Here is a 22,227-nt window from a genome sequence, read left to right as displayed (position 1 = left end):
ATTCCAGTCTGTGATTATCCATCGACATACAATTCTTTAATTTAAGTCTAAATAATTCCTAATTTCTGCTTTTCTAACTCAAACATTAGGTATAATTTCCTATAAATGAGGTTTATTGAACGTAAATTCGAAAAATAACTGTAAAAGTAAAGTTAATAAGTTAGTGTTACGTAGTGTTGAAAACGTCAACTTAAAGTGACAAACGTTGAAAAAAAACAACATCAAAAGTGTTGAATCAACGGACAAAAACGTAAGAAAAAGTTAAAAACATCGATAAAAAGCCTCAACAAAAGTGTTGATTTTCAATTTTGACGTGAAGGCAACTCAAGGGTTAAGCAGTTCACGCTCCTCCTAAAGTACTAAAACTAAACATGTCCCCATTGAGGTTTTAATGTTCACAAATCCTTTAATATTCAATACCTGCCCTTATCAAGGGCAAACCAGTTTTTCCTATTCAACACTTTCCTGTTTCATGTGTTTGTGTTCCCTATTTCATCATGTGCATAGGTGCGTAGGTTAGAAATCGGTTGTCGCATGATTAGTTTTTGGCATGGCACCGCAACCAATGAGCCTTGTAGCGATGTAGCCCCGCCCTGCCTCCGCTGCTGTACTGGGCATGTGTGGGGACACACTCACAGGGATGCCTTGATTTATAGATGGATGACAGTGAGACAACAGCAGAATTCTTTACCTTCGTATCGGCACTCCAGCAGACTGTTCCAGTGTTCCTCATCTTCCAGTACTTGATAAACTTGGTCCCGGGACGCAGTCGGGTTCCGTCAGGAAGGTTCTCGTCCAGAAATGCAGCCGTCATGGCTGGAACCACCAGGGGACAGGGACGCTTTGGACGCCTGGGCAAGAAATACAGTGTCACGGGGGTGGAGAGGCTTGGACTCAAATGAAGAGAAGACAGAGCAGCGTAGGCTTGAGTTCAAAGATTTAGTTAAGCAACGGGTACAAAAAGCTTCCTGAAAAAACAGGAAAATATTTCAAGGAAGTTGTCAACAGTGGTGGAATGTAACTAAGTACATTTACTCCAGTAGTGTACTTCAGTACAATTGTTGAGGTACTTGTACATTACTTGAGTCTTTTCTTTTCATGCCACTTTCTACTTCTACTGCGCTGCATTTCAGAGAGAAATATTCTACTTTTTACTCCACTACATTCATCTGACAGCTTTAGTTACTAGTTACTTTAGTTACTAGTTAAAGAGGACCTCTGATTGGTTGATTGCATGTCACGCCCAGAACACACCTCTGATTAATGAAGTCCAACCCTTTAGGTCCATGCACTCCTTTGTTCTACCGTCAAACCGATTCAGGCCATGCACTTAGATCATTTTAATAGGGCCCAAAATACCCCCGGTAGGGGATCACTGAGCTTTTACTCATTCATTCATTCATTCACTTTAGTCTCCAGTGTGTACTCCAACCTTGGGAGTGTGTTAGTGTTTAGGGACCTACTCGGGGCTGCTGTGCTGGGTGGCTCGCGGCTGCAGGAGGACAGGGGAGGAGCTTCCATCTCGGTGGGAGGAGCTCCACTGGACGCCCCGCCTCTCCATTCTCAGCTGTTTCCGGATCTCTTTGACCTCGGCCTTCAGCAGACGCTTCTCCGCTTTCAGCCGCTGCTTCTCCGCCTTTCGGAAACTGCGGTCACCTCGCCTGTAGAACCTGAAAGGGACACCGCGGTTCGAGTCATTAGAACAATAATTCCTTTGGCACAGGGGTCTTTAATGTATTTTAGGCCAGGGACCGCTCAGCTGAAAGAGAGACAGAGTAGGGACCCCCTACTACACGTGTCAAACACAAGGCCCTTGGGCCAAATCCGGCCCCTCGCAAATTCTGATCCGGCCTGCAAATCAATTGAGGTTCACAATACATTTTGGCCCTCCTTGGTTGTGCGCCAAACCAAAAAGATGGGGGAACTGTTTTTTGAGACTCAGAAATTCCCACAGAAACCGGAGTTTGCACGTTCAGGCTGTGAAACCGGTTGTTGTGAGTTGTTTGATTTGCTAAATTCTCTGATGGCTCTTCTCTGAACTTCTTTGCTGACTTTTTCAAGGCTTCATGTGAGCATGTCAATAAACTACATGTCTGGCCCTTGATGTCTGCGCTGTGTTCCAGATGCAGCCCCAGTTGCACCACGGAGACCCAGAAGCGTGTTCCGCTAAAGATACGTACCACGTCTATTTCCATTTTACTTTACTTTTAATTCTCAAAAGCACATTTTTCCTCATGAAACTTTCACTTAAAAAGGTAACTACCGGCTGTTTTAATCTATCTTCCTATGTTTTTGTATGCAAGAACAACAATCTGTGACATCGGTCCAGTATTAAGAGAGATCGCTGCAGTCGGCAGCTGAGAAACAAGCTACAATGAAAGTTAATAGGGTTACTGTCCAGCTTATTTACAAAAGTTCTAATTTTGTCACTGACAGACTCAGATTAATATTCTACGTGTCTGACAACATTATGGAAAGGATCCCTACAGAGATAGAACTTTTTAAAACCTCTTTGAGACTTTTCTGTCTAACCAGAAGCAGCTCTGAGAGCACTAGAGTTTAACCCACCAGACTCCATTTAAAAAACAATACTTTAAGCGTGTATAGAGCCAAGATATTTTCACAAATAAATCGGTAAACTATGTGTTTATTTCAACCAGAACTAATGTTGTGACTGTGAAAAGTTAAAGAAGATGACCCAAAACGGCTTTTCATATTTTTATTTTGTTTCTGTGAACTTTGAATTTAAGTGTATTTTACGATGCTAAAATTACTGATTTTTTTTTACATGGAGTCTGGTGGGTTAGTGAACGCAATTTGGTGGATCTTACTCTTTAACAGAAAAGGTCCAACTCCCTTAGAAATCCCTTCCATAATGTTGTCAGACACTTAGAATATTAATCTGAGCACTATTAAAACTTTAGTGAAGGTAAATACAAGCTGCACAATCATCCTATTAACTTCCATTGTAGCTTGTTTCTCCACTGCAGACTGCAGAGATCTCTTAATACTGGACCAATGTCAAAGATTGTTGTTCCCATCAGTCACTCAGACACAAAAACATAGGAGAATAGGGTCCAGGTTGAGAGAAAAAAAAAGAAGAGGTAGTAACATTTTCAACGCAGGACTTTAACTTTTAGCAGAGTATTTTTACAGAGGATCAGCACCTCTAAATCTGAGGCCATGGTTCTCAGCAGGAAACCGATGGAGTGCTTTCTTCGGGTAGGGAGTGAGTCCTTACCCCAAGTGAAGGAGTTTAAGTACCTTGGGGTCTTGTTCGCGAGTGAGGGGACTATGGAGCGTGAGATTGGTCGGAGAATCGGAGCAGCTGGTGCGGTATTACATTCTGTTTATCGCACCGTTGTGACGAAAAGAGAGCTGAGCCAGAAGGCAAAGCTCTCGATCTACCGGGCAATTTTTGTTCCTACCCTCACCTATGGTCATGAAGGCTGGGTCATGACCGAAAGAACGAGATCCAGGGTACAAGCGGCCGAAATGGGTTTCCTCAGGAGGGTGGCTGGCGTCTCCCTTAGAGATAGGGTGAGAAGCACAGTCATCCGAGAGGAGCTCGGAGTAGAGCCGCTGCTCCTTCGCGTCGAAAGGAGCCAGTTGAGGTGGTTCGGGCATCTGGTAAGGATGCCTCCTGGGCGCCTCCCTAGGGAGGTGTTCCAGGCACGTCCAGCTGGGAGGAGGCCCCGGGGAAGACCTAGGACTAGGTGGAGAGATTATATCTCCAACCTGGCCTGGGAACGCCTCGGGATCCCCCAGTCGGAGCTGGTTGATGTGGCTCGGGAAAGGGAAGTTTGGGGTCCCCTACTGGAGCTGCTGCCCCCGCGACCCGACACCGGATAAGCGGTCGAAGATGGATGGATGGATGGATTTTACAGTAGTGTTAGTACTTTTACTGAAGTAAAGGATCTGAATACTTCTTCCACTGCTAGCAACAAGACTGCGGATTCCTACCTGCTGTGGTCCGGGGCTGGGGATCCGTGCTCGGGGATGGACAGAGGAGTCCGGGCTCTCACCAGGTTGTGACTGGGATCGTGAGAGAAACTGCAGGGCTCGCACAGAGTACAGGACGTACACACACTGAACACACACACACACACACAGACAGAGACACGTTGGAAAAGTGAGGGAGAGACAAGCTGATTGGTTGTTTCTGTGCAAGTCAACATATATTTCTATGAGACCGAAACTCATGGAAAGAGAAAGCGAAGCAGCTGGAACAGAATCCGAATCCCATTTTTGAGTTTAAAAAAAGAAAGAATGGCTCTCCTCTCTGCCCTTTCTTTTCATTATGTATCAGTCTGTATTTTCTTGTTGTTGAGCTATGCATTTAATGTATGTATGTATCTCTGTTGAGTTTGTGTTCTGTATTTTATGGATATGTTGTTGAGTTTTATGCATTTTAAAAGGCCCATCTTGGGAATGGCATTGCAAATTAGAAAACACACTGAAAACAATTCTGTTTTTCTAGTTAATTTCATCTCAGCAAATCAGCCCACTTAGTTAAAATAACTTGCTGTATGTACTTTTGTGTATTCATAATTTCTTTATGACCAGGTAAAGAAACACTATTGTGTAATGCCTACGGACTGCGTAGCAGGAAACATGTAAGCACTAACTCTTTAAAGCGCCCATATTCTGCTCATTTTCAGGTTAATAATTGTATTTTGAGGTTGTACCAGAATAGATTTAATTTTAAAAAAAAACAACTTTTTGTTGTGCAGCACATTGCTGCAGATCCTGTTTTCACCCTGTGTGTTCAGGTCTCTGTTTTAGCTCCAGAGTGATGGGAGAGGCCTGGAATGGGAGAGGACCTCTGATTGGTTGATTGCATATTACACCCTGAAGACACCTATGATTAATGAATACACTAAGTACAACGCTTAGCCCGGAAGGCTGCGACATATCAAGAAAGAAAGACACTGAGAATTTTTGTGTTAACTGAAAGAAAATATCAGCAGAAAACTGCACTGTACACTGTTATTCTTCTGTTAGTGCTGCCTTATATTTTCACTTCAATGTTCAATTTGTTCATTAAAAGAATGTTGGAAATAATTTCCTTGCATTTGTTTTAAATTCAACAAACAGTTTGTTACAGAACGGAAGAGATTGAGATGGTGATCTGTGGTAGGGGGCATGAACAGATCCAATAGACATCAAGGAAGAAGCCATGGCACTCTTTAAAGCTACAGTGCGTAGTTCCTGTCTCCCCCATGAGGAATTCTAAGTAACGACAACAACACTGTTGGCGTGTCTACATGATACAAGCCTTCTATCACGCATCCCCCACCCCTCCAAACACAGTTGCTTGTAGCCAAGGAGGACATGATGGACTCTTCAGAAGATGTCCATATACTCACTCGAGTTTCTGCGTGGGAAGGTTGCTGGACGCCACAATCTTCTGAACATTTCATACTGAGAAACACAGAGTTGTGAGGAGCTGATAGTGTTAATTAGCTCCTTAGCACCTCATCTGGCATCGGCCTGAATGTGACGGGCGCTCATTACTATCAAAACGTTACCTCGAACGCTTTAAGAAAAATCATTTTTAAAATGCCTTTGATATATCTGGCACATTCTAAATACCCGTGTTGTAGTACTCGAGACACGTCTTGTTCTCAAGACCCCCGTTTGAAGGTCTGGGTCTCGTCTCTGATGAAGAAGACTCGAGATTCATGTGCTGACATCATTAATGTGATTAGTGTAAAACTTCTTGCTTCAAATGCAACCAATAACTTGACTCTAGCTTGAAACGTCTTACTGTTAACGCCCGTTCTTGACTACAACACTGCAGAATACTGAAAGCAGCAGAAATGCAAACCTGAGTACACTTTAATACCGGTTTATTTATCGCTAAGTAATACCACTATCATGATATTTAACAAAGTTATTGCATATGGTGCAGCCAGTTAGCTGCTGCTGCTGGCACATACCTGCACTGGTAGCCTCCTCCGGTGGTCTGCCCCCTGCAGGAAGAGCAGGGGGGGGTGGAGGAGGATGGAGCGCCAGGCAGGGTGGAGGACACCTCAGGGACCTGCTGGGCCTCTGCTCCCCCTACTGCGTCCCCTCTTCCCCCCCCACCTCCTGCTCCTCCTCCTCCCAGGGGCTTGTGAATGCAGCACTGTCCAGAGAACTCCCGGCAGATCTTCTCCACCGCCTCACGCACAACTTGGTCTTTAAACTGGGGGGGGGGGGGGGGGGGGGGGGGGGAGGAGAGTGCTCAGTAGGGCTAGGCAATATATTGTTAATATACAGTACATATAGACGTCTAGGCTAGATATAGTCTTAAATATTGGATAACATAACATTGTTTCTCTTTTCTACTGGTAGAAGAAGTATTCAGATCCTTTACTTCAGTAAAAGTACTAATACCACACTGTAAAAAATAATCAGTTACAATTTAAAGTCCTGCATTGAAAATGTTACTTAACCCTTGTGTTGTCTTCCTGTTGACCATGAAGTTGTTGTCCTTCCGGGTCCAAATTTCCAGCTTTTTTTTTCATGCATGGTCAATAAACCTAATTTGTATGACATTATACCTATTTCTTTTTGTTTAAAAAAGCCAAAATTATAAATTATTTTTGCATGGTAGTTGAGATCAGACGACGTATAGTCAGGATTCTGTTTTGAAGCCATTAAAACTTTTTTTTTTTCTCAAATGCTGTGAAACTGAATAAAACAGCCCAAATTCAACGAAAGTAATCATTAAATTTACCAAAGATTATCCATGTTATTTTTGGACATTTTGGTTGAAAGAAACTTCTGATATAAAAAAAACTTTGAAAACGGGTCAAATTTTACCCAGAGGACAACACAAGGGTTAAAGTCAGTCCTTCCAGAGTTTTTTTGTAATTGTTGTGGGCAAAAATCCTTTATTATGCGGCACGTTTTCTTAAACATTGCGATGAAATATGCGGGATATTTATGCAATTTTAAACAATGAAATTACAGCAACTTGCAAAAACTGCGGTTTGAGGAAAAAGAGTAAAAAACAATAACAGAGTATTCCCCCAACACCCTGTTCTCACTAGGTTACTACCTTAATGTAAAGAGTCATTTCTTCTTACTTTCCTATGATAAGCAAGCACGTTGCGTAATTACGTCACTTCGTAACGTTCCCATGGCAACAGGGGAAAATGGCTGTTTTAGTGTGTAGTGAAGGCAACATTTTTAATCTTTCTGCTAAGATATTTGTGACTTTTTTGCAACAAAAATGCATTGATGGATTGTGACATCATGCAAGCCCCGCATTATGGTGTGCGGAAATCTGGAATTTATGCAGCGAAAGTGTGGTAGTTGAAAAAAATGCAGCCCCCGCATAAATATGCAGACTTTGGCTGATTATGCATTGAATTATGCCATTGCATAATCGTAAAAGTTTTTGTTTTTGCTGTTAACAGGCTCAGATCAATATTCTAAGTGTCTGACAACAGGATGGAAAAGATTTCTAAGAAAGTCAACCTTTATGTTAAAGAATGAGAAGAAGATTTTCTTTTTATTACAAACATCCGCAAACCTTTGAATGAAGTGTATTTTCCAATACAAAAAGAGACAGGTCTGCTTCAGAGCACATAACGATGAGAAGATGGGGCAGTAACTTTGGAGGCGGGCTTTAGACTGCCCACCCAATCAGAATTTAGAAATGGTACTGGTATTTTCTGTGTAGTTGTTTTCCATTGCCTGAACCCATTTTCTGAGTGAAAGCACCAATAGTCAACCCGATAATATCGCCTCAATATCAAGTGATTGGTCAAAAATATTGTGATATTTGATTTTCTCCATACAGCCCAGCTCAAGTTTTCAGTGATTTAGTGTTTTTGTGCTTCTGTGAAATCTGTTTGAACCTACTCATCAGTCCAAGTCCCTCCAACAGAAACTCTGGAGGAGCTATGATCAAGGAGGGTTTTCCGATGAGCTATGATCAAGGAGGGTTTTCCGATGAGCTATGATCAAGGAGGGATCTCCGAGGAGCTATGATCGAGGAGGGATCTCCGAGGAGCTATGATCGAGGAGGGATCTCCGAGGATCGAGGAGGGATCAACGAGGAGCTATGATCGAGGAGGGATCTCCGAGGAGCTATGATCGAGGAGGGATCAACGAGGAGCTATGATCGAGGAGGGATCAACGAGGAGCTATGATCGAGGAGGGATCAACGAGGAGCTATGATCAAGGAGGGATCAACGAGGAGCTATGAATAAGAACACAGAGACCTCCCTTCCTGGAAGCTGTGACCAATCAACGTGACGCTTCAGAGGAAAGGACGTCTTACCCCTCTCTACAAACATTTCCTTGTTTCCTCTCTCCTTGCATGGTTTCCTCTGTGAGAGGGACTAAGACGCGAGGAAGCGAAGGAAACGATGCAATGTAAGGGAAGTGAGATGCAGCGTCTGCCACCTCCATCGGGTTGTTCTTACCTTCTCCATGTAAGAGGTGAACCAGGCTGGAGGAGTCTTGTCTTCTTCTTTGGCCCCCTTCACATCTTTCATGATCACCTGATCAACAGGATACATTCATTAGATAAAACATATCAGCATCTTTATTACATTATTATCAATGTAAATGACCTTACAGCTTTCAATATGGTCAGAACCCGAGGATGGCCAGCAATGTCAAGCACTAGTATTGATGAACCATAGACTGACAAAGAATCCGGTTTAGTACTGCAAATGTGGATGTGCCACATACTGGATCAGATCACACAGCTGTTTAAGTTGTCAACTTTCAAAAATAATACCTTAACATTACTATTTTCCTTCTATCCGAAAAAAATGACCTGCTAAGTCTTGAGTCAAGTCCCACATCAAGACCATCAAGTCCACAGTCAGGACTTGTTAATTTATTTGTTTCAAACGGAAATTAGAAAAAAAAGGCAATTAAAGGCTAAATGATCGGGTGTTATTTCTGTGACTGATTGTATTGTGTTTTAATGACAGGTGTTTCTATTATTTTGTCCACCCCATTCATGTCAATATGGCTAAGTTAAATAACAAAACCACCTCTCTTCATGAAGCAATACAGTTAACCAGCACCACAAACTACACCCAGCAAGATAGATCTACACCTTTAAGCTAGGTGTACTACTAAAGAGGCAACTGAGTGCACTAAAACTATTTATTTAAGGGAATGAATTCAATACTTTCTATCCATTCTTTAGAGATAGTCTGATACCTTTTTTTGTTTCCTGATACCTGAACCTAAGTATCAGCCGATATCAAGTACCGATCCGATACCAGTGTGTCATATACAGCTGCAAGAAAAATGATTCAGACCCCATATCAAATCAGGTTTATTGTCAAATTTACAGACTCTCTATTGTTTGCAAAGAACAAATCAAAAAGCACACAACAAATGGTTTCCCCAAAATCAACTGAAAATTCCAATTGTAATTACATCTCCAGTCTTCCAGAATTATCGGTATCGGCATTTATAATGGCCAAAATGTATAATGACAAATAAATGATTCTGATAAATGAATATATAAAAAATAAAATAAAAACGGACGGCCAACCATATTATGTGTTATGAGGACGCTCTACAACGTCCCTGTTAGTGTTGGCGTTGCTCCATGCATGAAGGATCCATTGGTATGGATCGGATCCCAATTTTAAGTCACCAGATACCAGATATATTTGCGGATGAGCACAAAAAATTGGGGAATTTAAATGATTGTGAAAAGAATAATTTAATAATAACTTTTAACAATAATAACTTCTTTCAGTAGAAAGAAGATTGCTATTTGATGACATAAACAGATGAGAAAAGGATATTTTACAGTAACTTTAAATGCACCACAGGGTTTAGGCTGCCAGTTCACAGCTTTAGCAGCATCAAGGTTGGACGTCCCAGTGTTGGACGTCCCACTGTTGGACTGTCCCACTGTTGGACTGTCCCAATGAAATCCTCTACAGTGAAATACAGACCCACTTTAACACCGCTTAGCTGTCAGCATTTAAGCTACTAGCTGTATCTTTTCACAGCACCCCCCCCCCCCCCCCCCCCCCCAATAGAGATTGATCAGCCTACTTTAAGTTACAGCAATCATTTAGAGAATTTTTTACACTATTATAGTTCCTATAACTTTGCAACTTTCCACCACTTGCACCACTGGTTGTTGGCCCAGTATTAACTGCTGTGTGTTGGGGTCTTACCATGCCCTGTTCTGGCACTGCAGCCTGGACTTTGCGGCTGACCACCTGGGCCAGAGTGGGGCAGGGCTGGGGGGGTCTGAAGCCCCTCTTGGGCTCTGTTCCGCTGGCCTTGGTGGTGGGGACCCTTGCCGGCTGGCCCCGAGTCTCGTACACATTCATATGTAGTCGGTTCCCCTGCCTTGCTGCACTCTGGGAAACAAGTCAGTGGGTTAGTGTCACCTGCTGCATTTTGGTTTAAAAAATGTGGATACATTTCTCAACGAAGCTTTTAATTACAACAAAAATGCTTCACTAGAGAGGAGACCAGCCTCAGTGGAGGAAAGTTCAGTTTTAGGCCCCTGCAGAACTTTAGTGCCAAGTGTAATAATAATAATAATTTATACTATTTATTGATCCCCAGTGGGGAAATTACAATTTATACTCTGTTTTTGTTAGAATCACTACACACAGGCCTGAAATACACACACATGCTCAGGACCTATTCATGCACTGTTGGAGAGATGTCAGAGTGAGTGGGCTGCCAGTGCAGGACAAGCACCCTGAGCGGTTTGGAGGGGGGTATGATGTCTTGCTCAAGAGCACGTGGCCCAGGAGATGAACTGGCATCTCTCCAGCTACCAGTCCACACCCCCTAACAGCCGTTGCCTGCAGTGGGAAAGGTTACAATCGGCACTCACTATATTCAAGGGTATTTCTCGGCTCCAGCTACGATCGGCAGTGATGGAAACAGGACACCCGGGGAGGTACGTTCATTTTTTGCATTCCAAATTTGTGTCCAGGCCCGTGGTTAATCCGTGGACAATCCGTCCCCTGATAGGATTGTGTCAGGTAGCAATACTCTACTTTGCTCCGCCTGCTTGCTGGCTGATTCAACCCCAGATATGAGGCAGAAAATGAGTGGATGAACCGCTTCACACAGTGTTGCCAACTTTTTTGCAACTAAAAGTAGCTAGCACCTGCAGCGGCCCGGGGTTCGAATCCAGCCTATGGCTTTTTGATGCGTGTTGTCCCCCATCTCTCTCTCCCCCCTTTTTCACATCTGTTAACTATCTATCTAATAAAAGGGATTAAAAACCCCAAAATTAAAAAAAAGAAATAAAAATAAGCTAGATGGCATCATACGCTCTTTGCATGTGTGACCTCATTACAATATAATTTGCATGAAGCTTATATTGTGTCAGCAAGGTAGATAGAAAGAAATAGAAATCTTTAGCCAAATTATTACAAACTTACTACAGGAATGTATATGAAATTGTAATTATTAGTTAAGTAGCCTACAAGGCTTAAAGTGAAACAAATCCTGAGCCTGAAACTGTTTTTGGAGGGGTGGGGGGGGTGGGGGGGTGGGGGTCCCACAGTGTAATGTTTCGATTAAAAGTCATAATTTTTAAGAAGTAGAACGCTCTGGATACATTTTAACTTCTTCCAGCCATATATTAAATAAGAGTCTATGTAGATTTTCATATCGCAATGATATAGTCCTACACTAAATCATTGTGAAAACAAAACTTTCAAGACGTGTTACTTTGGAGAGTTCAGCATCAAAAAAGTGAATTAGTAAGTGAACAATACACAATGTGTTAGTTTCCCAGATAAGTACAGAAAAGTGAACAGCAATTCAATCAATTTACCTTCAATGCCTCTTCATATTCCACTGGAATAAAGCAGAGACATTCATTAACATGACGTCAATATGCAACCTATCAGAATATCATAGTGTGTTTGGTTTTGTTTAGCATACTTGGGTATCTTATGACCGTTTGTTTGCTTACCTTGGCTGTTAATGGACACCTGGAAGAAGAAAAGGGAAGATTCTTTGTGAGCATTTCCACAGTGCTGCTAGATCTACTCTAAATCGGTAAATTATAGAGAGGCCTAGACCTGCTCTATCTGTAAATTATAGAGAGGCCAGACCGTCTCTATCTGTAAATTATAGAGCGGCTGAACCGGCTTCTATCTGTAATTATGAGTCGGTCATAGACCTGCTCTATCGGTAATTAGTAGAGTGGCCTAGACCTGCTCTATCTGTAACTTATAGAGGTCCTAAACCGGCTTCTATCTTAAATTATAAAGCGTTCCTAGACCTGGCTCTATCTGTAAAGTAATAGAGGTGGCTCTAGACCCTGCTCTATCTGTAAATATAGAGGGCCTAGACCTCTCTATCGTAAATTATAAAGTGGCTGACTGCCTATCTTAAATATAGATGGCTAGCGCTCTATCGTAAATTAAATATAGTGCCTAGCGCTTCTCTCTGTAAATTATAGAGACCTAGACCTGCTCTATCTGTAAATTATAAGGGGGCCTAGACCTGCTCTATCTTTAATTATAGAGTGTCTAGACCTGCCTATCGTAAATTATATAGAGCGTCTAGACGCTCTATCTGTAAATTATAGAGTGGCCTAACCTGCTCTATCTGTAATTATTAGAGCGGTCTAGACCGGCTCTATCTGTAAATTATAGAGTGCCTAGACCTGCTCTATCTGAAAATTATAGAGTGGTCCTAGACCTGCTCTTCTGTAAATTATAGAGTGCTAGACCTGCTCTATCTTTAATTATAGAGTGGCCTGACCTGCTCTATCTGTAAATTATAGAGTGGTCCTAGACCTGCTCTATCTGTAAATTAGAGAGGTCTAGACCGCTCTATCTGTAATTATAAGAGTGGCCTAGACCTGCTCTATCTGTAATTATAGAGCGTCTAGACCGGCTCTATCTGTAAATATGAGTGGTCTAGACCTGCTCTATCTTAATTATAGAGGGTCTAGACTGCTCTATCTGTAAATTATAGAGCGGTTCCTAGACCGCTCTATCTGTTAAATTATAGAGTGGCCCTAGACCTGCTCTATCTGTAAATTATAGAGGGCTAGACCTGCTCTTCTGTAAATTATAGAGATCTAGACCTGCTCTATCTGTAAATTTATAAGGTCTAGACCTGCTCTATCTTAAATTATGAGAGGCCTAGACCTGCTCTATCTGTAATTATGAGGGGTCTAGACCTGCTCTATCTGTAAATTATAGAGTGCTAGACCTGCTCTATCTGTAAATATAGAGAGGCCTAGACCGGCTCTATCTGTAAATTATGAGTGGCCTAGACCGGCTCTATCTGTAATTAATAGTGGGCTAGCGTTCTTCTGTAATTATAGAGTGCCTACCTGCTCTATCTGTAAATTATAGAAGGGTCTAGACCTGCTCTATCTGTAAAATATAGAGCGATCCTAGACCTCTCTATCTGTAAATTATAGAGGTCTAGACCTGCTCTACTGTAAATTATAGAGTGGTCTAGACCTGCCTATCTGTAAATTAGAGTGGTCTAGACCTGCTCTATCTGTAAATATAGAGCGTCTAGACTCTCTATCTGTAAATTATAGAGGGTCTAGACCTGCTCTATCGTAAATTATAGAGCTGGTCTAGACCTGCTCTATCTGTAAATTTATGAGTGGTCTAGACTGCTCTATCGTAAATTTAGAGCTGTCTAGACCGCTCTGTAAATAAGTACATTTATCATTATTATTGGTCCAATTTGTTTATTAATCCCCAGTTGGGAAATTACAATTTACACTCTGTTTTTGTTAGAATCACTACACACAGGTCTGAAATACACCCACAGGCTCAATGGAGAGATGTCAGAGTGAGTGGGCTGCCAGCAGAACCAGCGCCCTGAGCGGTTAGGGGGGTACGATGTCTTGTTCAAGAGCACCTGGCCCAGGAGGTGAAGTGACATCTCTCCAGCCAACAATCCAGTACTCCGTACTTTCTGGTCCATATGGGGACTTGAACCAGTGACCCTCCGTTTCCCAACCCAACTCCCTACGGACTGAGTTACTACCACCCTGCACCACCCAAATACCATCATAATCGGTCAATCCCTAATATCAGTTATTATTATCGGGGTAAATGTGACAATAAATGGTGATATATATGCAACAAGTCTCTCACCTCCTCGTTCTCCTCATCGAAATAGGTCAGCTGAAGACTGCTCAGGCCAAAGGAACGCTTTACCTACACACAGACAGACACACACACACACACAAACACACACACACGCACGCACACACACACGAAATGGAAAAATTAAGTGAACCCACTTTCACTTGAACTCAGCACCTCGTGTTCATGCTTGGACTAGGATTAATCAAATCCATACCATTATCACAATATTATGGATATTATATCTCCAATTTTTTTCCAATCTAAGCAACTAGAGGGCTGGAAACACCTGGCCCTGTGGGCTTCAAAAATATCCAATAGTGATGATCTTTGATTGATACTGCAATTGGGATATGATCATTTTTTTTATCAGTATTCTCATTTTCATTGAAACTTCATTTGCAATTATTATAAAAAATGATTTAGTGCAAATACTCCTGATTTTGATTTCAGGTCATATTGTGCAGCCCTAATTGCTAGTTTAAAGCATTTTTATTTTTACAACTGCCGAAAACCTTTTCCTGTGTAAGTCTTTCTTCAAAATTGGCATCTTATTTCTTAGTTTAACAAAAACGGTACACTACCTTGTTTTTCCTTTTCTCGCTTTTAAAGGGAAAAAAAACTCAACAAAACGCCGTATTTCCATTTATTCCTTCATTGGTTTAAAAGGGAAAAAAAACAAACTATTAAGACGTACACAGACCGTGACGTGTGCTCAGCCAGAGGGAGCAGTGTGACTCAAGCCTGCTGGTTCTTATGTTTCAACCCAAACCAATAAGAGCTCAGGTTGAACGAAAATCACCTCAATCCACTTGCCTCTCTCTAATCTGTAAAACAACAACTCAAAGTGAAAGGTGACATCTGTGACTCGGCAGCACTCAGACTAATGAACTTAGAGGGGGGACCATAAATCCAGAGGTTCGGGTCTTGCAGCCCATATTTCACCTTCTTTCTCTACACTGGCTGTTTACAAAACCACTTTAATTAAAAAACAGGTCTTTTGCCTTCAGAGGGGTCCGGGGCTCCACTATGGTACACTATTAGCCCCCGTCCACTGCAGTAACAGGGGCCTGGGATGTCTCTAAGCTACCGGGACCTTGAATTTCATCTTGGGGATCAATAAAGCATCTACAGTTAGGTTTGGAAATATTTGGACAGTGACACAATTTTCCCAATTTGAGGCGCTCTGACTGAGTGACCTGGTCTGGAAGAAGACCAGGACTTCTGCAGTTTGGCAGCATTTGGGGTTCCGCCCTAATGAGAAGGGAGAGGTGTTGCAGTAAAAACGTAGTGAACACAGTTTTTTTTTTTTTAACTGAACTGAAACTTTTAATTTTTTGTTATATAGCACTTTTCTATTCTCAACTATTGTACAACTAGTCAAAGCTCTTTTACATATTACAGGACCCATTCACACACTGTGTGTGGGCTGCCGTACACGGTGCCACCTGCTCATCACACACACACACACACACACACACACACACACACACACACCACACTCAGCAACCTTAGGGTTCGTTTCCTGTCCAAGGACCCTTCAATATGAGACTGCAGGGCCAGAGATGGAACCACCAACCTTCCTTGTGCAAGTGCTCAGCCACGAGTTTACGGACACGTCTGTGCTGATTGGTTGTCACCTGTGACCGAGCCAATGAATGCGAGACACACACCCACAAAGCGATAGGAAACCTACGTCAAAGCCACTGAAACATGTCGTTCAACCATCAAACGGCAGCAAAACAGTGCACACCGTTTTGAGATTAAATGTGCCCCAGGTAAACATGGAGGAAGTTTTAAATGGAAAGCAAAAACAGGTCAGTGATGAGATATATGAAATAAAAGCCTAAATAAATAGAGCAAAGCATTATGGGATGGGCCTACCTACAACAACTTATAGTTGTTCAATGTGTTAGTTCAATGTGTAGCAAAGCTCTTTGGAAGGATTCTGCTTTGTAAAGAACAGCTGAGGGAAAACTGCTCACTAGCTAGTTCTGTTAAGCTAGTAAATCGTGTTTCCATGACGACAACCACTACAATAACGATGGAAGTAAGCACTGCAGTGTACACTCCCTGTGTGTGGTGTGTGTGTGTGTGTGTGTGTGTGTGTGTGTGTGTGTGTGTGTGTGTGTGTGTGTGTGTGAGACAGATACTGTGTGTTGCGTGCAAATTCTGCACTCGACCCATTCAGCCTCTTTTCTCTTAACAATATGTATGTGTGTGTTATATTTTCAGTATTTATTGTTCATTTCATATTAATGTTCAATATGTTTGTGCGTGTATGTACCTTTCACCAAGCCAAATTCCACATAAGTGTAGTTATTATAATGTCATTAAAACCTTTTCTGTGTGTGTTGTGTGTGGTGGTGTGTGGGGTGTGTGTGTGTGTGTGTGTGTGTGTGTGTGTGTGTGTGTGTGTTTCCACGGCTTTAACGTTTCAACCCCGACCCCCGCTGCTTAATGCTAATGCTAGCTTACGTTTAGTATGTCACTAGCTTCTCTCTAATAGCATAAGTGGAGCTGGTATGAGCTAACTAGGGTGAGGCTTTTCCCGCCTCAAGGGTTAGCTAACACACACCGCGATGTGGCATAGCAGTGGAATCACGTATGTAGCACGAGAGCAGGGCAGAGGCGGCAGCAGGCTGTGCGGTGCTCGGTGCGTTTGCGGACGGGCCCGCCGGGGTGATGCTCCCCTCTCTTACCATGGCCTCCATCGACTCCCAGCTCTTGGTTTCGGATCCCGACAGCAGGAAATTTTTGGAATTTCCTCTGAAATTCACCTTCAGGTTGATGTAGAAGTCCATGGCGTCGCCTGTCTGCGCTTCAACGCATATTACACACGACGGACACGGAGCGTTTTTCCCCCCGAACAACGACGGCTATTTGGGTTAATCTCGCTCCGCTGTCTTTCATCCGACGGGGGCTGAGGCGTATTTTGTGTTTACATCAGCGTCCTGGGCACGCCCACCCTGCGCCATGTGTCCCGGAACAAAGACCGACACACTTCCGCTTGTGCGGAAAAACAAAAGAAGCAGCGAGAATTTTAATTTTTTTTATTATTATTATTATTATTTTTCTTTATCTTTTTTTTATTTTTTATTTTTTTTATATTTTCTCCTGATGCCAACTGTTCAATAAATGTTTACCATGTTGTGTAAAATGTAAAGATGACAATTAAAAAAAAGAAAAAAAAAATTCAAAAGATTTATGTTATAAGTTTATGTTTTAATCCACTCTTCTAATTTTGATTTATTTGTACATATATTTATATTTGTATGTTCTTCTTTTTTTTTTTCTCTCAAGCTACTCCATTCACTGGATAGGAAGGATTTTTATTTTTTTAATTAATTTAATTATTTATTTAAACTTTTGCCTGATGCCAAACTGTTCAATAAATGTTGAACACGTTTGTAATATTTAAAGATGATGATAAAAAAAGAACATAAAAAAAAAATTCAAAACACTCACCAAAATAAATTGGAAGAAAAAGAGGTTATTCTTAATTACGATAACAAAAAACAAAACAATATATTGGATTGTCAACCTATTAATTCAACAAGGGAAATTGTACATCCATAAAGCAAAATTTGCTAAATCTCATCTAGCTTTTAGTCACTTCAAAATTTAATTTTGGAACTTTTCTGAGTCCAAATTATTAATAACAAGAAATCTATCTATATAGCTGATTTGTGTAAGCAATTATGATTATATAGCCTTCATTCTTGTCTATGTATTGCTCTTTATGTATTTTATATGATTCTCTACCCTTTTTATTTCTTTATTTCTTTATTTTAACTGTTTGTTTTAAATGACTACCTTAAATTTTATATATGCTGTATATTATTTATGTACTTATCTATTTTTTTCTCCTCCAAATAACATTATAATGTCCCATAGTTTGGAAATGAACATCTTTTTTTGTATGATGCCGAATTCTTATGACATATTTGTAAAATTAATTGCAAAACAATAAAGGACATCAGAGCTCTAGCTAAAGCTGCTTTTCTACTCAGACACAAAACAATAAGACAAACATTATTATGTATTTACCAAGACCATTATGGCCAATTACTGCATTAGAAAAGAAGATTTTACCTAACATCAAGAAAGATATCTCAATTAAGAATATAAACAACAACACGTAATGTTCTAACTAATGGTCAAATCTGTGATTCCTATGCTTTTTAGGCATGGGACCCATTTAAAAAAAGAAAAGAAAAAAGCATGTCTCTTGTCATGTACCAAATGTTGTTGAGTTGTCAGCCGTTCAAACAAAGACACGTTTCTCCTCTGAACGTCTCACATGGTTCATTAAAATAAGTTTGAGAGGTGAAAGTATCCAATATTTCACAAAAAGGGACAGAGAAAAGTCAAAAACGGAAAACTGCTAACTTTCTCTATAGTTCAAATTAGCTCCATCTGGAGCAGCTTACAGGACAATATTTATATATTTATCAGTCACTGGGGCCAAGAACCTTTACTTTGAATACTTATACTACATTTTGCATAATTGTGTACTTTCACTTGATGGTACTATAGAGTCGGAGCCAGAAAAAAATGACCCAAAAAGCATGTGTCCATATTCTTTTGGCCATGTGATCAATGTAGTGGAGTAACTAAAGTAACTAGTAACTAAAGTAACTAGTAACTAAAGCTGTCAGATATATGTAGTGGAGTAAGTAAAGTAACTAGTAACTAAAATAACTAGTAACTAAAGCTGTCAGATGAATGTAGTGGAGTAACTAAAGTAACTAGTAACTAAAGTAACTAGTAACTAAAGCTGTCAGATGAATGTAGTGGAGTAACTAAAGTAACTAGTAACTAAAGTAACTAGTAACTAAAGCTGTCAGATGTATGTAGTGGAGTAGCTAAAGTAACTAGTAACTAAGGTAACTAGTAACTAAAGCTGTCAGATGTATGTAGTGGAGTAACTAAAGTAACTAGCAACTAAAGCTGTCAGATGAATGTAGTGGAGTAACTAAAGTAACTAGTAACTAAAGCTGTCAGTTAACTGTAGTGGAGTAACTAAAGTAACTAGTAACTAAAGCTGTCAGTTAACTGTAGTGGAGTAACTAAAGTAACTAGTAACTAAAGCTGTCAGATGTATGTAGTGGAGTAACTAAAGTAACTAGTAACTAAAGCTGTCAGATAACTGTAGTGGAGTAACTAAAGTAACTAGTAACTAAAGTAACTAGTAACTAAAGCTGTCAGATGTATGTAGTGGAGTAACTAAAGTAACTAGTAACAAAAGTAACTAGTAACAAAAGTAACTAGTAACTAAAGCTGTCAGATGTATGTAGTGAAGTAGCTAAAGTAACTAGTAACTAAAGTAACTAGTAACTAAAGCTGTCAGAGGGGTAAAAAGTAGAATTTTTCTCTCTGAAATGTAGCGCAGTAGAAGTAGAAAGTGGCATAAAAAGAAAAGACTCAAAGTACAAGTAATAACAACATTTGTACTGAAGTACAGTACTTCTAAATGTAGTATAATAACAGTACATGTTGTAGGGCCACCTGACTCAAAGCAGCGTCTTCCCTTTGTGTCCCAGGGCTGAGGTGACACAGTAGGGGACGATGGACACAGTGGCCAGGGGCACCATGGCACTTTTACAGAAGGACAGCACGTAGAACAGAGCTCCGCTCTGGACGGGGGGGCTAAGAGCAGAGTCCAATAACTGCAGCAGCACCAGCGTTGCGCTCAAGCAGATGGAGCGGTAGGTGGTGCCCTCGGACCCCCTGTCCACCACCGCATGCAGAGGCGAGTGGAGCCCCAGGCCCAGGCCCAACAGAGTCCCGGTGTTTCTGAACAAGCTGGCCAAGGGGCCGGTGTCCACGCTGACCCACTCCGCTCGGTGGCACCAGCACCGCGCTTTCTCCACACTCCAGAGGAGGTCGACGCCTAGCAGCTGGAGGCACAGGTACAGGAGGAGAGCCAGGGAGAGGAGCAGCAGGGAGGTGAGGACGTAAGACCACAGGTCGGTCTTGTAGATCTGCTGGGTCCGGCTTAGAGATTCTGCCACCAGGATGCCTGCGTGGAAAACCTCTTTTAATACTATTTGTCTTTCTTTATGTAATGTACTGTGCAGTAACCATTTGTAATTACACTTTGATTTTAAAACTTGCACAGCCTGTTTTGATGACACTGCTTAATGCAATAAGGCCAATTTTCATGTAAAAGCCAATCCAAGAGGAGAGATAGCCCATTTCATATGGAAGCCCATTTCTGCCGGGACAAAAATATTTGGAGTACCGTCATGTATGACTATTTCAGTAAAAACCATGATACAGCATACTGCAAACATGACAAAGAAATGTATGATTGCTATTTTTAAATTAGTAGCTCATGATTTTGATTTACTGTACAATAGGTTTTTACTTTTCACGACAATATTATGTCACCATTTTTGACTTTTTGGATTTTAGAGGTCATATTTGCTTATATATCTCGCGATTGTTGTACGACTTAGCATCTGATAGTTCTTTTCTTAGAAGCTTACAATACCATCATTTGGAATTTAGCATCTCATCATACTTCCTGTGTTTTCCCGCCCCTGCGATTGTCTGTTTCTCACCTGTTTCCCAGCCCTTGTGTCACCTGCCTCTTGTTTCCTCGTTACCCAGTGTATTTAGTGTCTGTGTTCCTTTTGTCTCTTGTCAGATCCTTGTGTTTGTTTGTTTGCGTGTGTCCCTCCCTGATGTGAGTCGAGTGCAGATGTGAGTCGCGCATGCGTCACTTTGCGACAAGTAGCATACAAGATGCTAACGAGAGGCTTCTGTAACGTCAACACAGTAAAAATGGACTTACTCAACCAAGTTGGTTCACTGCTAGCTTAGCTACAAGTTAGCATCAAACACAACAAAGGCTGTCAGTTGAATGGTCTTTTGAGCTAACGTTAGCAACCAAACAACTATAGATAGCCACAACGTTTTTGAAATGACTGGTAGCGTTGCTGCAAGCTAGCAATCGAACACAAAAAAAGGCTGTCATTTGAATGGGCTTTTGAGCTAACGTTAGCAATCAAACAATCATAGACAGACCATTTATATCTGAGCGTGCCTAACTCACAACTGCACTTGACTCACATCTGGCAGTGACGACGTGTTCCCGTCGCTGTGCTCAGCGTTTGGGCTGAGTTTTCCCCAGTCTCTGGGTCCCATTTTTGAGTTGAAAATAAATGAAAACACCTTCAAATGTCTCAAATCAATTCAACATACTAATTTGATCGCAAAACAGCATGTGATGTCATCACCACAGGTTTTTGTTGGCTTTAACGCCACTTTCACCAGATTTATTCACATGAGTTTTTTTTTTACCGAACTTCAGATAATTCAATTGACAAGCGGATGGAAACTTAGCTATAGTCGATACGGAAATGGACAAAGTAATACTTCTTCTGCATTCACGTCATTTACTGTAAGAACTGCAAGCGGAACCAGGACCGGGGATCATGTTTGCAGGCTCTGACATTGATGGCAATGACAGTTAATCATCTTTTTGAGATTTAAAATGATTTAATGATTTTTTCAATGGGACTTGAACGCAGCATGTGCTTTGTCCGTACCTGTGAAAACACCTGTGATGACCTGATGTGGGAAGTGAGCAGCGACAAAGACCCTGGAGAGGCAAACGCACAGCTGTACACACCAGAAGAGGGTCCACAGTGAGACACGCACACACCTGGAGGACAGAAACACACGGTGCTGCTCTGAGTGTGCGCTGCACAGAGCGAGTCCACACTGAACGCAGGTGAGGTGGATCTTACCATTTCCTGATTTGATGTCCTTCTTGCTTTAGCACTGTGGCCAGGAGTGATGACATCATGGTGTAGTAGACCGCTGCAGCCCCCATTGCATGACCTGAGGGACTTCCTGTCAGGGGAGGAAGTACATCTTTTAAGAGAGAGACCAAAGTTGACGCTGAATGAGCTCACACATGTTGGCCTAAGGTGTGGTCCTACCTGGCCCAGTCTCACAGGTCATGGGGAACTGCTCTATCATTGGCTGGGAGGAGTTGCCGTAGTAGCCTGTCTCCTGAACCCACCAATAGGGACGCTCTCCAAACAGAAGCCTTGATAAAAATAGCGCTATGGAATTACTTTGTAAATATAACGATACCTGCATCATCATCATCATCATCACCATCATCATC

At 41.6% G+C, this 22,227-nt stretch overlaps 2 protein-coding genes across 3 annotated transcripts in view; both read right to left on the bottom strand.

The window, feature by feature from the left end:
- LOC116702575 (next to BRCA1 gene 1 protein-like) overlaps positions 1 to 17,152 on the bottom strand; it is a gene marked incomplete at its 5' end in the record, with an annotated part of 45,973 nt that extends 28,821 nt beyond the window's left edge. Inside the window, 10 exon segments of the mRNA XM_032536868.1 lie at positions 692 to 851; positions 1,464 to 1,670; positions 3,964 to 4,089; positions 5,943 to 6,190; positions 8,424 to 8,501; positions 10,158 to 10,346; positions 11,789 to 11,811; positions 11,930 to 11,948; positions 14,091 to 14,153; positions 16,784 to 17,152. Of these exon segments, the coding sequence (XP_032392759.1) occupies positions 692 to 851; positions 1,464 to 1,670; positions 3,964 to 4,089; positions 5,943 to 6,190; positions 8,424 to 8,501; positions 10,158 to 10,346; positions 11,789 to 11,811; positions 11,930 to 11,948; positions 14,091 to 14,153; positions 16,784 to 16,885 (1,215 nt within the window).
- Positions 17,153 to 19,329: 2,177 nt separating this feature from the next.
- LOC116702594 (glucose-6-phosphatase) overlaps positions 19,330 to 22,227 on the bottom strand; it is a 5,940-nt gene continuing 3,042 nt past the window's right edge. Inside the window, exons 4-7 of one of the 2 annotated variants that reach the window (XM_032536902.1) lie at positions 22,037 to 22,146; positions 21,842 to 21,947; positions 21,641 to 21,756; positions 19,330 to 20,106 (exon numbers count right to left, since the gene is read on the bottom strand). In XM_032536902.1, the coding sequence (XP_032392793.1) occupies positions 19,598 to 20,106; positions 21,641 to 21,756; positions 21,842 to 21,947; positions 22,037 to 22,146 (841 nt within the window). In that variant the 3' untranslated portion in view covers positions 19,330 to 19,597. The remainder of the gene's footprint in view (positions 20,107 to 21,640; positions 21,757 to 21,841; positions 21,948 to 22,036; positions 22,147 to 22,227) is intronic. The other variant, XM_032536903.1, reaches the window with a different exon arrangement.

The sequence above is a fragment of the Etheostoma spectabile genome, chromosome 15 (genome assembly GCF_008692095.1).
Source record: "Etheostoma spectabile isolate EspeVRDwgs_2016 chromosome 15, UIUC_Espe_1.0, whole genome shotgun sequence".
In the NCBI taxonomy this organism is placed as follows: Eukaryota; Metazoa; Chordata; class Actinopteri; order Perciformes; family Percidae; genus Etheostoma; species Etheostoma spectabile.
The sequence above is the reverse complement of the archived record's forward strand: the minus strand, read 5'-3'. Positions and strand labels throughout refer to the sequence as shown.